The sequence below is a fragment of the Polyodon spathula genome, chromosome 23 (assembly GCF_017654505.1).
Source record: "Polyodon spathula isolate WHYD16114869_AA chromosome 23, ASM1765450v1, whole genome shotgun sequence".
In the NCBI taxonomy this organism is placed as follows: Eukaryota; Metazoa; Chordata; class Actinopteri; order Acipenseriformes; family Polyodontidae; genus Polyodon; species Polyodon spathula.
In genome coordinates this window covers 10,913,871-10,930,611 of record NC_054556.1, presented here as the reverse complement: position 1 = coordinate 10,930,611, position 16,741 = coordinate 10,913,871, and the positions used below count along the sequence as shown (strand labels likewise).

General features: G+C 36.9%; 2 protein-coding genes across 4 annotated transcripts in view; both read right to left on the bottom strand.

The window, feature by feature from the left end:
* Nucleotides 1-1,562, bottom strand: part of LOC121298287 (MICOS complex subunit mic25-a-like) — a 110,656-nt gene extending 109,094 nt beyond the window's left edge. For both annotated transcript variants that reach the window (XM_041225330.1, XM_041225331.1), the window contains exons 1-2: nucleotides 1,313-1,562; nucleotides 474-585 (exon numbers count right to left, since the gene is read on the bottom strand). In XM_041225330.1, coding sequence (XP_041081264.1) covers nucleotides 474-585; nucleotides 1,313-1,396 — 196 coding nt within the window. In that variant the 5' untranslated portion in view covers nucleotides 1,397-1,562. The remainder of the gene's footprint in view (nucleotides 1-473; nucleotides 586-1,312) is intronic.
* A 4,323-nt stretch (nucleotides 1,563-5,885) lies between these two features.
* Nucleotides 5,886-15,747, bottom strand: LOC121298338 (transmembrane protein adipocyte-associated 1 homolog). Of its 2 annotated transcripts, none has more exons than XM_041225431.1 (11): nucleotides 15,560-15,747; nucleotides 12,868-13,061; nucleotides 12,536-12,668; nucleotides 11,338-11,424; nucleotides 10,656-10,728; nucleotides 10,272-10,351; nucleotides 10,042-10,152; nucleotides 9,381-9,441; nucleotides 8,714-8,816; nucleotides 7,808-7,888; nucleotides 5,886-7,042 (listed from the first exon to the last, which is right to left on the bottom strand). In XM_041225431.1, the coding sequence occupies exons 2-11, from the start codon at nucleotides 13,047-13,049 to the stop codon at nucleotides 6,811-6,813; spliced, it is 1,143 nt and encodes a 380-aa protein (XP_041081365.1). In that variant the 5' UTR covers nucleotides 13,050-13,061; nucleotides 15,560-15,747; the 3' UTR covers nucleotides 5,886-6,810. The 2 variants fall into 2 exon arrangements, with proteins under 2 accessions (XP_041081365.1, XP_041081366.1); XM_041225432.1 differs by having other exon boundaries at nucleotides 15,582-15,747.
* Between the last annotated feature and the right edge of the window lie 994 nt (nucleotides 15,748-16,741).

Sequence of the window (16,741 nt, the reverse complement as noted above, 5' to 3'; positions counted from 1 at the left end):
ATAATGATAACACATTTTAAAATTAGTGTGAATTGGGTACTGTACACACAATATAACTTGAGTTGGCTTAAAGTGTTTTAAAAAATAGCTTAAAAGTGTTAAAAATAAAAGTTGTGACTTCAAAATTTAGTTAGCACTGTCAAATAAGGCAAATTGCCATACAGAATCCAAAAACATTGCATTTACTCTGACATTTAATTTAATAATAATAATAATAATAATAATAATAATAATAATAATAATATAATAATAATAATACAGATAGGAATTCGAGGAATTTAGATTTATTAAAATGTCATGGTTAGTTGTCTGGCTTTGGAAGTCACCTCCATTGTTCTATGTGTTATATAACGCCATGCAGAGCACCGAGCCTCCCTGACACTGAGTCTAGGATGAACTCTGTAAACACATTGTAATAAAGCAATGAAAAACCCAAACCTCTTTGTAGGGTCTGCTTCAAGCACAAACAATACCTGTGGAGCTAGGGGAGCTACCAGCTCCACTGTGAGAGGACCCATGATCTGAAAAGGAAGGCTTTGACTGCCCTGAAGATTCCTTCATGCGTTTCACAACATCTTCAGACAGCTGTTGAAAATAGAGAAAAAAAAGACAATTTTTAAATTCACAGTTTAAACCTGGTGGCAGCATTTTGTTGTATCTCCCCAATCTAAAGACTTTCAGTAAACAGTACTTCATTTCAGTTAGACGCTCGTCAGAAAGATACTCATCTGTGAAAGACCTGTTTTTCCAAACTAATGTGAATATAAAATATAGCGAATAATAAGAAAGAAAGCCAATGCATGTGGGAACACTGAACACAGTAGTGTCTCGCAATCAAAAGTTACACTTTACACTCAAATATAACGTTGTTTTTGTTTACTGCATTCTTCCACATTCTTGCCGTGTACTTTACATTACAGGAGAGCAGGCCTTGTTACAATCCCAGTATGTTTACATTCCCCATCAGTGGTAGAGACACAAGTTCATCTTTCCTAGTTTAAACCTGCTTGTTATGACCTTGCTGTATGCTTCTGATGGATGCATGCAGCAGCACGGTAATGCTCCGCAAGTTACATGCAGTAGAAACCTACTTCGACGCTGACTCAGATACTAAAATAGTATACAATGCAACGTATCGATAGAAAGCTGTTTTTCAATCTTTGCCTTGTCATTATTATTTAATGGTATTTAAACTGGGAAAAACACTACATGGCCAGACATTGGTGTATATATCGGGATTTACACACTGCAATCAGCTACAGTTGTATTGTTCAATTTCCCTGCAATGCAACTTTCAAGATCATTACCTTACCTTGATTCCATGCAGTACCCTGACCCTGTCATCCTCGTCCATACCGAAAGAAACCTTCCTACTTGTACTTTCGCTACCACCCATCGCAAAAATAATCTTTTATTCACCCTCGGCAACTTTTCTTTGTAGATTACGAAAAATAACACGCTCTTCTGTTAATATCACTTGATTATAATATTTTAAGCATTCAGCTTGCACTTCACATGAAATGTCAAATTCAAGGCATCAAAGTGCAAGCCAACAGGATTGGCGGCCGTGTGCAGAACGACCAATCATATTTGATATTACTACTTCAGTGACAATGAGAGGTTGTGGGAACTGTAGTTTTTTTTTTTGTTTGTTTTTTTATTCGTCTTTTCTTTTAGGGCGGAGCATCCCTTTGGAGTGGACGGTGGACCATCCCTTTTGTTTTTAGCTAAAACAACCAACACTCATTAATTCAAAATAATACAAATGTTGCATAGTGTTGTTACATTGTTTCCCCAGGTTATAACATTTAAACAATACCCCAAACAGTTTTGAATTTTCTTTAGAATGATATAGTCTCAGTGCTAAAAACGAGTTGTCACTTTTTGGTCCACAAATGTACCTGCCTTTAAGGATAACAGATATTCCACAAAACTTACAAAGGGTCACAACGTTCTGTCTCTAATCAAAGAGTTCCTGGTACATCACCTCACGTTAGGTATGTCCCAGCTAACTCCTCCTAATACTTCACAGGGCTGTAATAGCCTTTATTAGAAGTAATGGTGTTATAAATTATAGCCTAATGGGTTGTGATGGATTATAAATAAATAAATAAATACAATTTAAAAATAATTCAGTCTGGATCATACTTATTATTGGGTCCAGGAACAAATAATTAAATACTTCCAACACAAAATACAAAAATGCCACTAGGTGTCGCTTTTCGTGCACACAGCTTCACATGGTGATCCGAGGAATACCGCTTCAGAATACTGTATTAGTACCAAGTCAAACAATATTATTGCGGCAGAAAAGTTATGGCCTAGAACATAGCACCATTGTGGAAAAGTTTTCTTGAAAACGACATAGCAGATTTTCAACAGGGCTCAAAGGGCTGCTTTAAAAATAAACTTACACTGGCAATAATGTTACTGCCCACATTTTCTGTGAAAGATCTCTTGGTTAATTGCTTGCATTTGATACATTTACAATAAGACAATACTGTCAAAGTAAAGGTTGCTGCTATATCCTGGTACCAAATCATGTCATGTTCTGTACCTAAGTATTACACCAATGGTCTAGCGTCAGGGGATATGCCTTGCTACACAGAAAGTTAGATATTCAATCATTCTACTTGAAACCCCTATACATAAACAGAAAAGAGAAACCAGAAATAACGTCGCATATGCTAATAAAAGGTAAGAAAATTGATTATAAAACTGTGGCATGCCTTTTGTTTTAGATGCCATGCCAAAAAAGAGAGATAAAAACAAATCTGATTTTATATGTAATGTATTATTAGCATAATTGGAAAGATAAAGCAATTCGGTTTTACAGACACAAGTTGTCTTCCTTTTAAACCTGTATTCGGGAATAGTGAAACCTGTTATTTTATAGAATGCTGCAGTAGGTTTATCCAGCAGGGATATGTATTCTATTTTATATAAAGCCTGTATCTGCTATCTGCCCGTGGTGGTTTTGAGCTCACTGGCAGTATTACGGCTGGTGTTTCTTTTCGGGTGTCCAACCCTTACATTATTCCAGGTACCACACCCATCACTGTGTTGGGCTGATAATCTCTTAACCACACCCTTTGTAGGAGGAGGGCAACCATGGCCAACAATTTTGCATCATCCAGAATTTTAGGGTTGAGACATAATAATAAATAAATAAACTATACAAGCAGGATTTAGATATTTTATTTAACATCATGTTATCAAACAAATTATAAAAACCTTTAGTAGTACAGTATTTCATGTTCTGTTAAAGCGAGTTATCAACAATACTTTTCAATTGTATACTACAATATAATTCTTTGTGTAAAGAAAAAAAAAGATCTATACAAATCCATAACAATTAAAGATCTCTTCATTTTAGGAATATACCCATGTGCTCCATACTATAGGTCTATACAATTAATACTATTATATTTAATGTACAAAAGTAGCCTAGGTACAGGCATTTACTAGCAATGAATTATTTCCATTTACAACAGTAAGTTAATTAAAACTGTCATCACTACAGAAATTCATTACGGTGCTACTCCAGCTGCATTGATATACATCAGAGTCCATTTTCAAGGCTTAAGGTTAGGTAATTGTGAAAATATTTGAGCCTTTATTGCACTTTTATTAAGCAGCAACTGCAATGGGATAGTTTATTGAGCTATAATGCTCATTGAATATGACATAAAAGTAATTATCAAAAATCCCTGGGTACTGCTAGCTGTTTAAAGGCCGTTGAAGTGTCCATTGTGCCTGAAAGTTGCAGGGAGAGTTTTATAGAGATTGTTTCGTTTCGTTTCGTTTTAACAAGAGGAACTAGAGGTAATTTAAAAAGTAAATATATTTTCATGAATCACAGCGCTAAATGCTTTTTGTCATTCTTTTTTTTTTTTTTAGAATATGCTGTTTCAACTTGTTATTAAGTGTATGTGTTTTGTAGTAGGGAGAGGAATAACAGTTGTATTACCTATACTAGTATCAAATGACTGGGTACAGCCTGCCTACCAGGTTTGGCTCAAAACTGAAAAACAAGTTTACTTGCTGTGGTCTTGGGTGTCACTTTAGTTTAATAATGAAAATACAAATAATAAATAAAAAATGAGCAGATGGGATCTTCAATAATCTTTTTCTAGAAATGTTCAACAAACCAGTTTATCAGTTTATTATTATTATAACACACGCCAACCGCACCCCCCACAAAACAAAAACATTACAATCAATGCACGGTCATGACATTTTGATTGCATTCAGAATCAACACCTGTATGTTATTACACATGGAAATACAGGGACTGCAGGTAGTGAGGAGTACCTCTGCATCAGCCAGGATACACAAAATCCAAACCTGATTTAGTCTGGGTCTTCAGTTAGCTATGTGCTTCACTCACTTGTCTGGAATTGGAGCCAGAGTGATTGGCTTTTCACCACTTCTACAGCAATTCCCTCTCATTAACATTTCAGAGGGTCCAAATCTGTCTGACGAGGAAAGGAACCGTAAAAGAAACTAATTGCAACGAAGCATGATTCTTATCACACTGCCAAGCAACAGAGACATGTACTTTTATTAAGACTGATGTAAATATTTTTTCACAGGGCTCAGTGTTGATACATGTCACACAACTGTTACTTTAATAAAATATTTCATAGTCTGAGGACTCAAAAAAACACCATTCCTCAATAGAAACACCATAATCCTCAACCTATTAAGGGGAATATCTTGGGAAGAATAAGGTGTTACCAATACAAAGTTATTGTACCTTTCAAACGCTGGAATGACATACAGTATACCTTCAGTATATGCACGCTCAAAACCATTTAAGATCAGCTTATAATCACATTGAAATGTACTGGTCAGAATCTAACTAAAGTCAATGCTTCTTTTAATATCACACTTTTGTATAGAGCAGTCGTATTTAATCATTTGTAAATCAGATTTCCACCCCACATAGTATCACTTTGGGAAATAAAAGCATAGTTTTGAAAGTCCCATTACAGTTTTGAAAAGTTCTACTATAGCAGCACAATAAAGCATTTATTATACAACTGTGTTGTACAGTTTAGAATTAATTTTTTTTTAAATTAAAAGGAAGCCAATTGTAATTAATACCTCTACCTGAGTCAATAACATTTAAAGTTCCACAGCAAAACAGGTGTATTTGTATTAATATTATTCTGTGTTTTAATACTCATTTGACCAGGTTATTGGGGAACTCCTAATAGTGATATTAAAATGGTTCGACTGTACTTATCACCATGGGCATTTTTAATCTAATGGCTTGAGTCATTTGATTGTGTGTGTTTGTGTGTGTGTGTGTGTTTCCCTCCCAGGACAGGTCCCTAATGCCATCTCCCACTTAAAATGCTTGTGGTGGTCTTTCTCCTTCACTAGTGCTGAGGAAGATGGTCCTCAACACCACCTAGTTCAAAATTAGGAGACCAGGTGCATTTTTAACAGTGAAGTACCTCAGATGGGAAACAAGATTCCAGCAGCATTGACGTGCCATTTCCAGGGCCTATGGGGAACTTGCAAGACGATGAACCACTGTCAGCAATTCAAACTGCGGTCTAGATTTGGAGGTTGACAGAGGTTTCTGGATGACGAAACTCAACACAGCATTATCAAGTCCCCCACTGAGGAACCCTAATAGCATTCCACTCCTTAAAGGTTAAGTAGCAGGGCTCTGAAACATAGCTTTATACATCTCTACGTGTTGCTACAACTGTAAATAATGTAACTGTAAATGTTGTTGTCATTGTTAACATCCTGACAACTTTTTACACTTATACCTTTAAAGTCACCTGTGTTTCAAAGCTATTTTCAAAATAACTGGAGTTTGAGATCTGTCCTCTAAATCACTGGCTTTTCTGTTCTGTACCACGTTTTGTCTAACGTCTCATTGCTGTGTTACCTGTATGACAATGTGGGTAATAATCCCGACACTATCAGTGCACTAGAGAGGCTATCCTTTTTAAATCTGAGCAGGATTCAAAACTAGAATCTCCCTTAGACCACAATACTGATCATAGTGATAGCTGCTATGGAGAACAGTGGATAATCACACAGATCTGAGTCTAGGCCCAGGCAAATATGAGTGGGCAATGAACATCCAATATAGCAGCTCTCTTGATACCATGATCACCCCCATTGACCTTTTTTTTTTGAAGAAATAATATCATGCTTCTATAGTTCAAGAATAAGAATGCACCTGTCTTCTGCATTATAACAGGAGCTCATAGCAAGGTTTATACCACTGAATCTCATCCATCTTCTAAATAGAAATCAAGCAAGTTCAAAAAGTATTCCCCTTGCAATAAAGCATTACCATGAAATATATATTAAAAAAAAAAAACATTTAATTGAATAGGAGTCCCATGCTTTAGGGTAGATTTCCGAATAATGACTCAAATTAGACCTACTAAAAACACGCCGGGTTTGCCAAACAATTACAGCCAGCCGAACCTTTCTCCAAAGAACCAGCAGACAGGCACAGATTAGACTGTTCTAAATGCAAATCTAAATGGGAATGTATATGCACAATATGTACAGTTCCTAAACTTTTTTTTCAGCCGTTAAGAAAGCCAATGCTTGTACTAGTGTGCAATACAAATCACAGGCCAGCAAACTCGGATGGCGTCTCTTTAGAGACAAGAAGCTCTGTGCTGGGGGAACATGCATGTTCATGAATGGATTTATAAAATCCTGTGTAACATTCCATGACTGAAATTGTTTGTGGTGAAAACAAGGTTAGGGGGAGGTCTCCCCACCCCTCCCTGGTCTTCCCCCAGTGCTTGCTGGTTACAAGTAGCTCTAGGCATTCATGATTCTCCAGCGGTCGCTGTCAATGCTGTTGATGCTGCCGACGGGGTAGTGAGCAGAGGCAACATCGTCCAGGTAGGCCCCCGAGCTGTCGATCTGCGTGCTGGAGTAGGAATCGAAGGCGTCTTTCTTCCCCACACCAAAGGTAGGCGGCAAGTGCACATCGGTGTCATCAGGCTCATCCACCTGAGATTTGTAGGAGAACAGGATCTTTGGCTCAGACCTGGGAGAAGAACAAGAGTTGTAGCAATCCAACTCAAAGACATTACAACTAGGGGGTTGAAATTCATTACATTTTGTTAAGATAAAACGGTGTGGAGAGTTGTGTCATATTTTTACATTTAGAAATACTAAAAGATAATTAAGAAAATACCTTGGCTACAGGACCTAAAGTAACTAGTGGCATTCTTACATCTGCAAAGTTATAGTCTAGTGCATGCAGAATTAGAATACGCACATCCCTCTATAGGATCACTGAGACCCTTCAAACTTTACCACATTTAAGTAAAAGAATCCAAACTCATTTCAACATTGAAAAAGACTTCCAGAAATGTGTCATCAAATTCTTATGTTTCTTTTAGTATTTCTAGTTTTTTTCCTATTGAGTGTTTTATAGGTATAGATGATGTTATAGTTTTACAGGCATAAACAAGAGTGATCTTATTTTTAAAGCATTATTAGTTTTCTTTATGGCGGTGTTTCGATCAATCACGATTAAGATCAAAAATCAACCCTTTATCCGATTAGTCGATTAATTCAATAAAAACAACTATGCTGAAAATAAAAATAATAGCATTGCCAAGGCAACATTTTTGTAATATAATTTTAGTTTTCCAGACTCCTATGAATACCACTTTCCTGCCACCGTTCTTTTTCAGTTGTATTGTCTGCAGTCAACAGCTAAACAATACAAATAGGGATGTTATGGAGAGATGACTGTTTTTCAAAATAAGTTGTGAGGAGAAACGACCACTAGCCAGTTACTCACCCAAAGAATCCTTGAAGGAATGTCACATAAATTAGAGGTGCAAAAACAGAGAAATAGAGGAAGGTGGTCACATCAACACAGCTATTGAGATAAAAAAAAAGAAAAAAAAATTTAAATATACCACACTGAATGATTAAAAAATAGGATATGTGGGGCAGCATCAGCCCCAGGCTCTTTTACATACTTCACATTTGAGACAGCATTAAAAAGGAAAGATAGGACAAAGCTCCTCTAGGGTAACGGGTGATTAGTTGCTGAAAAACATTATTAAAAACACACCCCCTTGATTACTAAATATCTCCTCTTCAAATAGATCTCATCGTGCACGCTGCAGTGCACAAAATATTTCCCCATTTACAATTTGCTCTTCATTGTAATTCCTTGCAATTATTTCACTACAACTCAAGGCTTGGCAGTCATCATTACAGAAAAAGGTGATTGAGGCAAAGTGGCAAAAACTACCTTTGGTAATGGTAAATAGACGTTTTATATCCAAGAATGAATGTGGTACTGGGAAACGATTGGAGCTGTGTTAATTACATTTTAAAACTGGGTTAAAAATGCCAGGTTGTGGTGGTTATTCCTGTAGAGCTATTTTTAATTTGCCACTGTGCATTGTAAAGGTCATTTCAGTACGATTTGTTGCCATCGGAGTTGTCTGTAATAGCTTATACTTTGCTGTTATACAAGATACTCATATATGTTGGTAAAAGACCTCCTCATTCTCACAACTCTTGAGACAGTCACACATTTACACACTACTGGCATGGTGAATAAGAAACAAAGGCTCTGCACGTCTACATGGCTCCTCTTAAAATGAATTCATTGTAAAAACTAATCAAAAGATCAGTGTTATTATTGAGTTGTGGATTCACTTTTGGAGCCACTATCAAACATCACACATACCAAAGTCCTTCTATGATCTCTGCACAAAGCAGTGCACTGCCCAGGCCTTGAACCAGGTTCAACAGGGACAGAATCCCAGCATACAAGTAGAAACTCTTCCGGGCTGCAGAACACAAATAGGGCTGTTAGTCATTTTTGACACGCAGCAAAATCATATCACTCCCTAGCTGTGATTTATGAATCACACAGCCTATTTGTAAGAGTGCATCATAAAATGATGTGGAACCACAACGGCTAGCTCATATTTAAGCTGAAACTGATTCACAGCAATTTTATTTAAAACATACTTATCCTAAACAAATGTATATTTAAAAAAAAAAAAAACACAAAAACAAACACAGTATCACAATGAGTAAAAACACTACTGCAAAGCGCGGCTGAATTAAGCTTGGTTCAAATCCCGCGCCAAGCTGAATATCTTGTCTTAGGGTCCCACAGGGACTGCTTTATTGGTATGAAGCTTGCCAGTGGGATGCTAGAAAAATTGGTAGGGGGATTGTTCACCTCATCACTCTTCAGCGACCCCTACTGGTCAGGCACCTCACAGGGCTGAGCAGAGACGAGCCAGGCTGAGCCTTGAATCCTGGGTTCAACGACGTGACCCTGGACGCTTTTCTTTTGTCTGTAGTGTGATCGATAACTTATTTTAACAGATGTTGCCACTTACATGGAAGAGATATACGGTGCTTTAAAGGAGTTTTTGGAAGAATGACGATCAGGGAATAGACCTAAAAAAAAAAAAGTTGTTAAAAAAGTCAGTCTAAGATATAAACATTGCCTTAGTCTTGGGGTAAACATTAATGGGACTGAACTGGTGTTTAAAGAATTAAATGTTGTCTTGACAACACTGTACCTCTGTTCAGCATAGTGCAGCACTTGGCAAGGGTTTTTAATAGAATTACATTGTTGTTTCATATAGCTCTCCAAGTCTCTGTTTTAATATAAGACTATCTCTCAGAGAATTGAGCTCAACGTTTCCTTTTCTATTCATAGACTACTCCCAATAGCCTGCCACTTTAGGAAAGTACACATTCCACCTACCCTAAACCATTTCTTTACAGTGAATGAACACTTTTCCAGCAACTGTCAATTTTACATACAAGCACTGGACAAAAATACACGTGTTATGTAACAAGGCAGATTAATTTGTAATTCAAATTAAACAGAGTAATCATGCTCACATATACAACCAACTCAATTTATACATCTTGCCGACAAGTCACGTTGAATCAGTGCTGTTCTGGCTAGCAAAGGTGGCTTTACAACCTATTGACAGTGATGTAGCAGCTGTTATAGCATATAACAGCGAAGTGCTCGAGCCCAGTTACCAGAAAGAAAAAGCAGGAACTAGCGAGCCAGAAGTGTCTTCCTCCATGACCATAGATGTTAAAGTCCTCTGCGGACAGGTGAGCATCAGGATACAGAATCTCCAGAGTTCCCTGGGAAACCAATAGGGACCAAATTAACCTTCCTGTTGTATAACTGGAAGCACTCACTTTGTGGTTATCATACTATCACCCCACCCCCCAGACTCTAGTCACAACTAGGCCTGTCTTACCTGGGTAATGGAATAAGCCAATGCTAACACAGTGGTGATGGCCAAAACTCGCTTTATGCTAGAGTTGCTTTCAAGGTGACCTGCAAAAAAAAAAAAAAAAGAAAATGAATTTGGTTGATGAGGTGACTCAACAGCAGAATCCTGTGCGAGTTTGTTGGTGCGATGTGTCAGCAATTAAATGGGACTGGTTTCTCCTAAACATCTTGCAAGTACAACAGTAAAAGGTAAAATGTTGAGAATGACAACTTTCCAATGTAAAATACAAATTTTAAAATTTTGGATGTTACATCTTAAATTTAGAATAAATGCTACAGCTACAAAAAATACTAATTTAATCCTTAATCCACAGATGTCACATTTACATATAACACGTGTTTAATTTACCAAAGGCTAATCCCAGTATAATGACACTGAGCTCAATGGCCAGCAAGAAAAATCGCGTGATCTCCCACAGAACCTGAAAAAAAACAAACAAAAAAAAAAAAAAACAGTGGGAATGTTTTTTTGTTTTAATGACAATTCCATTTTCTCAATCTTTGTGTGTAAGGTGCTTTCACCAGAGATAAGGAGCTACTCTTTAGTTTTAGTTGCCTACCGTAGATATGCAGCAAAGGCTTGATCAGACAAAGTGAGAGCCAGGACCATCTAGTAATCTCCCACTTTGGGTTTCCTGTTGCTTGGCTGGCCACAAGACATTTTGTCTGATGCAAGCTATGCAGCACATCTAAGGCTGGCAACTAGAATCAAAAAATCCACTCCTGAAAAACATTAAGTAATTGTAATTAGATCCTGAGATTGTTAAAGAATACAGAAACTCTGTTCAGTCTCACAGGTTTTGAACACTACTTGCATTTGCCAATCTGTGTCCCAGAAAACACAGTTTGCCTACAGATAAACAACATGATAACATGAGATGAACATGCTTTACGAATATTGGACAAATGTAACCCTCTTTATCCAACTGCCCATTTCTACAATCTTTTTACATGTCCCTGAAGCATTTTAGATAGCTACAGAAAAACAATCACATTGCATCAGGCCTGGCTAATACCAGTTTGCCTCTTACCTTATCAATGATGGTAGCAGCACTTGAAGTACTGACTGTCATGGAGACTACGGCACGAGTGATCCCCACTGCGGCCACAACAAACACCTGGAAGACACAAGGCCAGCCGAGGTGAGAAATTCCACAGATTGAGAAAAGTACAGATCTGCTGATCTGCTGAACCCTAAATAGGCATCATGTCATTTGATCATGGGCATCCTTGCTTAATTTGAGTCTAGATGTGACATTTACAGAGTGCATGAGCCAGGATTCAATCCACTCTGTTCAAGTTGTGTAAGATAGTTGAGAGAACGGAGAAAGGGAGATTCGAATCTTAATGAATTTAAATGCTTTAGTGCGCAGTGACCAGAATTTGGACTTAAGGCTGTTAAAAAACAAATAAATAAATGCTCACTTAAGCATATAATTATGCAGATATAATCATTCGTTCAAACATCTGGTGTAAAGGAAATGTCAAAAACGCAAAGTGCTCATTTAAATCAACTGGGTTAATATCACACCATTTATACTCTTTGTATTAAATGTAAGAAATAGAACCTGAATGTGACTACGGGACAGTTTTACAGACCCTAATCTTGTTCTAGCTTATCTGATCTCAAAGGGAACCTCCCGTCCCTCTCACACACAGATTGTTGCCGATACACCAGCAGTATGATTCACTCAATAAAACCTCGGCACTCGGTTAGAAACAGTGTATGTATAGACAACTCAGCTGTGCAGCACAACCAGTGCCTGTCTTATTATATATAACAAGCTGCCAGCAGCACACACTGGGTCACTCGCTTCTTTTTACTTTGATCTGTTTTAGGCTGTTCGGGTAGGAGTTTCACTTCCATGTTCACTGCCTTTGATAGATCTCTCAGCTTCTGCTTAACAGATAGAGGAACTTTTACAACAGGGGGAAGCTTGCAGAACATATTGCCAGGTGTTGTGTGGTTTTTGTTTTGTTTTTTTTGTTTTTTTTTTAACCTCAAGACTTTCAAAATACCAGCCATAACAATAAAAAGATTAATAAAATATAAGCTAGCTCAGGTGAACAGACTTTAAACAAGCTGTAGAACTTTGAAGTCAATGCTAACTTCAATTATAGCCAACGCAAGGGACTGCTTAATAAGCACTGAACTTGAAGGTCTTCATAGGAACGACAGCAGTGCGAAGAAATACAATTCTAAACCTTCCTAATTCTTATCATGCTTACCAGGATGTAGAAGGTGATAAAGATGGGACTGGATGTAACTTTTATCTTAGCTCTGGCGGACGGCAGTTTCCACAGCAGAAACATAAAGAACACCACATTTGGGACCAGCAGCAGCACATCCCAGAACCGGACTCTGAAAATAAAAACAGAAGCGTATGGAGCAATCAGGTGCTCAGGAACGCATGCGTAAAAAATGCAGACAAGCAATACAGTAAAGCATAAACAAAGACAAAATTACCCTTCGAAATTTCAAAAGGCTGCAGGATCTCTTCACGTGGACATTGGAGAGAGCAGCAATGCTTTAAATTAACTATACAGGAGTTTAACCTTACCGCGAGTCTCTGATATCTTCATAGAGAACCTGGAGACACTGGTGAGGCTTGGTGATGTTCGCTCCACTGTCAGGGTGCAACGTTGGTGGCACCGAAGAGGAGTTCTCAAACGCTGGTGGCAGAAATGTGCTTCTGTTACCGTAGACGGCAAACCTCACCACGGCAGTCACTTCTTCCAACATCCTGCTGCAGACCTACAACACAAAAGCATCTGATATATCACTGGGACAAGAACACTGATCCTGACTTTCCAGCATCCAATCAAGGATCAGAAAACAACAGAGTTCAACAAAAATCACTTGGTATCTGCCGTTTTAATTGAATGAATATCCCTGGAGACGGGCGATACAGTGGAGGCGCCAACTCAGATACCTTTTAGTTGGAGAACATTCATCCATTTGTGACTGACACAAGAAAATTGACTCACAGATGTCACTGCGACACGCCGTGTACTGAATTACATTTTCACAATGCCGTGACATCATTGCTTGATACACAGCAACTGTATCCCTTTACCATGGAACAGACACCACGCTGGCTGATCTATTAAAGACTGTCTCATTTTCAGATACAGTAGATTTGCAATACTATCTGGTTTTGCTTGTATGACATGGTGGTCTTCAATGCTTGGTCCCAACACCTCAATCATTGGAAGAATACATATAATTTTAGAGGAAGACAGCTGGTATAAAAGGAACCAACACTTCAGCTTAATTTGCAAGGATTCACACTGTTGACTTTACACAGACAAAACAATCTGCACTTTTGTGAAGTGAAAATAAAACTGTTTATGGAAGACATCTTAAAGTACATTTGAAAGTAGAAACATAGAACTTACTTTTGGATTTCTCCTGTCATTCTATTTGCTGAAAAGTTTCAGGGCGATGCAGAATAGTTTTTCTAGTACAAGACCAAAATAATTTGTCTAACTCTAGGATTAAACAATAGGAGGATAACTCAAACATTGTTTTTTTGGTTCCTGTTTTCTTAACACATCCCTTCAGATTGCAGAGTGGGGGGTTTTAGTTTTAACTGAACTACTAAACTGACTGAACCCAATTAATTGTAAAACCAAACTAAGCTGATAAACTCCAAGGTTAGGTCATGCTGCTTCTGCCTGTTAACTATGGTGGTCTTGGCACAGTGAATTAAATCCCTCCTTCAAGCCACACACTCAAGATAAACAAAAAAGTTTCCAGGTGTTTTTTTTCCCCAGAAACTTTAAGCAACTACTTTTAAGCAATTTGTACAAAGTAGATTTTTGAGCTTGAATGACTAATGTGCTTGAAATGCATATGTTGCCTGTGTTTAACTTGCTAGCATGAATGACTTCTCTGAACACAGGCCTTGTTAAACGTGCTACAGAACTGTTCATGTCTGTATGCTGTAGTCTCCTGGGAGCTCCTTTCTCCTGTTTGTGGCAATGCATGTAACATAATGAAGTCTACGGTGTACCCACAATAAAATTAAATAAAATCTTACCTCTCAGACAAAACAAACAACTGCCTATATTCCCAGCTATGCTTAATACAAATAAGATTCAACTGGAGTCTAGAATTTGTGACTGGGCTCCAAACAAAAACAGGTTTTGAGTGTGTCCTGTGCAATCAGAAAGGAGGGAACACATCAACATTTTGCAACACTGTAAAGCTACTGCAGATAAATGTGATCTGGAATTCTAAATGTTACACTGCATTTTTTTTCAATATCAGTATAATACACACCACTGTCTTGGAATATATATATATATATCTATATATATATATATATATATATATATATTATATGATATACGGTAAGTCACTGCATATTGACATATAACGTTAATAATCACTGTCGTATAATTGGCTCTTTACCTGTGTCTTGTGGCGAAAAAACGGCCCGACCCCCGTTACAAAAAAAAAAAAAAAAAAAAAAACAACACTGCTCGGATTGTTCGTCTTTAAATAAGAAATCAAAAAATGAAACCTATTCTCTCAATTTTTTATTTTTTTTTTTCCCTACGAACGCTGCATTAATGAGTGCAAAGCATGCTAGCGGTAAATGACACCATTCATTAAATGACTAGCTAAAAAAAAAATAACTATAAATGCGGCTCACAGCGTTAACAATCCAAATAATAATAATAATAATAATAATAATAATAATAATAATAATAATAATCCACTGCCAAATTAAAAGGTGTGCAGTTCAAAATTTACGGTAAATACCAGCGATTCCAACTACAGCGTGACTAGAACCAGTAATATATCTACTGGCAAAGAAACCCCCCTCCAAAAGACTGATACTAATTGCACACATCAGAGCTCAAGATAGTTAAACGCTTAGGGTATTGTCAGTGTGTATTGTTATAAACAGGTTGTGTATTTACTGTGGCGAAATCAGACGCATTGCCAGTACACATCCTACTGGTAGAAAAACAACATCTACCAAACATATAATATGCAGTGGATTACCCCTCTCTTATATAATCATTCAATGTAATTGGGAATTGTTCGCTTGGAAATGCAAGATATTTAATTCAGGATAAACCCTGAATACTATATGCGTACAGTCAGTTGGTACTCTTGTGAAACCATCCATATACCATCATAAACCATCAAATTTTTTTTTTTTTTTTTCTTACTATTCTTGATAATTTTAAACCAACTGAGCTTTCGATCGACTAGTAATATTTGTGAATAATACTCACAAAACCGTAACTGTCACCTCACATTAGATGTGTGGAGATGACTCCTCCGTCGAGTGTGTTAAAATCAAGAGCTCCAGGTATTTGTTATTAAAATATGAGTGAAGAAAAAAAAACAAAAAACAAATTAAAAAAAAAAAAAAAAAAACTCCTGTCACCTGACTGGGGAATTCTCGCTCTTTCTCTTTTCGTTTTCTCTTCCTCTTAAAACAGGGGGACTTCCTTTGCGAGAAACACCTAGGGAGTGTCTAAAAAACCACAACCAACAATAAATGACCGTATTCCTCTAAGAACACGAACACGAACACACACTTACTTATATATATATATATATATATATATATATATATATATATATATATATATATATATATATATATATATATATATATATAGTTTATGCACACACACATTCTTATCAAAATAGATTTCAAATTCAATTCAAATGTAAGAAGTAAAGCAAAAGTGAAACCGTTTTTCTAGTCTAATGTAAGAATGTCAGCAATCATCTATATATATATATATATATATATATATATATATATATATATATATATATATATCTAATAATATTTTAAGGTTTTCCAAAAGTGCAATACCTTATGTTCATTATGTAACGCAAAGCAAGACTGACAGTTCAACAGCCCAATCACAGTCATTACAAGAAACTCTGGCTGCGCATTATATTTTGACTGAACCAATTATATTCTGTATGGCAGAAGTCTGGCACAAAGCATTGTTTCAATTATAAAAGTCGTACAATTTGAAAGCGTAGAAGGGTCAGTATTAGTTTTTGATAAATAGCTCCCCAATAGACCGAAACAAAGTTCCTCCCTTTAAAATGTATTACTGGCACCCATCATTCTAGTCCAGCTTCCGAAATATCTTATATACATTCCTGTATATAACATATAAATTATTCCAAGTATTCTATTCCTTTCCTTGTCCAGTTTATCTATCTTATCACGACATTAAAACAGTGCGTGTGCCACGTGTAACCTCCTACCTCTGCAAATATACTGCGCATGTTTTTGGTTTACATACTTATTGTAGGGGCTATATCTAGATTATAACTAAATTGGAAGAATGTAGCACAACACCATATTGGATGTAAAACATGACAGAGCACCTCAGCGTGATCCCGTTTGTTCAGCTATATTACATTTGACAGAAATCTGACAAGAT

Bases quoted from the DNA above. Each gene is read 5' to 3' on its own strand.
- LOC121298338 (XM_041225431.1), bottom strand. From the start codon at position 13,049: ATGTTGGAAGAAGTGACTGCCGTGGTGAGGTTTGCCGTCTACGGTAAC. The intron at 10,352-10,655 runs GTAAATTAAACA...TTTTTTTTGCAG, and splicing joins TATACTGGGATTAGCCTTTG to GTCACCTTGAAAGCAACTCT. The intron at 8,817-9,380 runs GTAAGTGGCAAC...TGTGTTCTGCAG, and splicing joins GCACCGTATATCTCTTCCAT to CCCGGAAGAGTTTCTACTTG.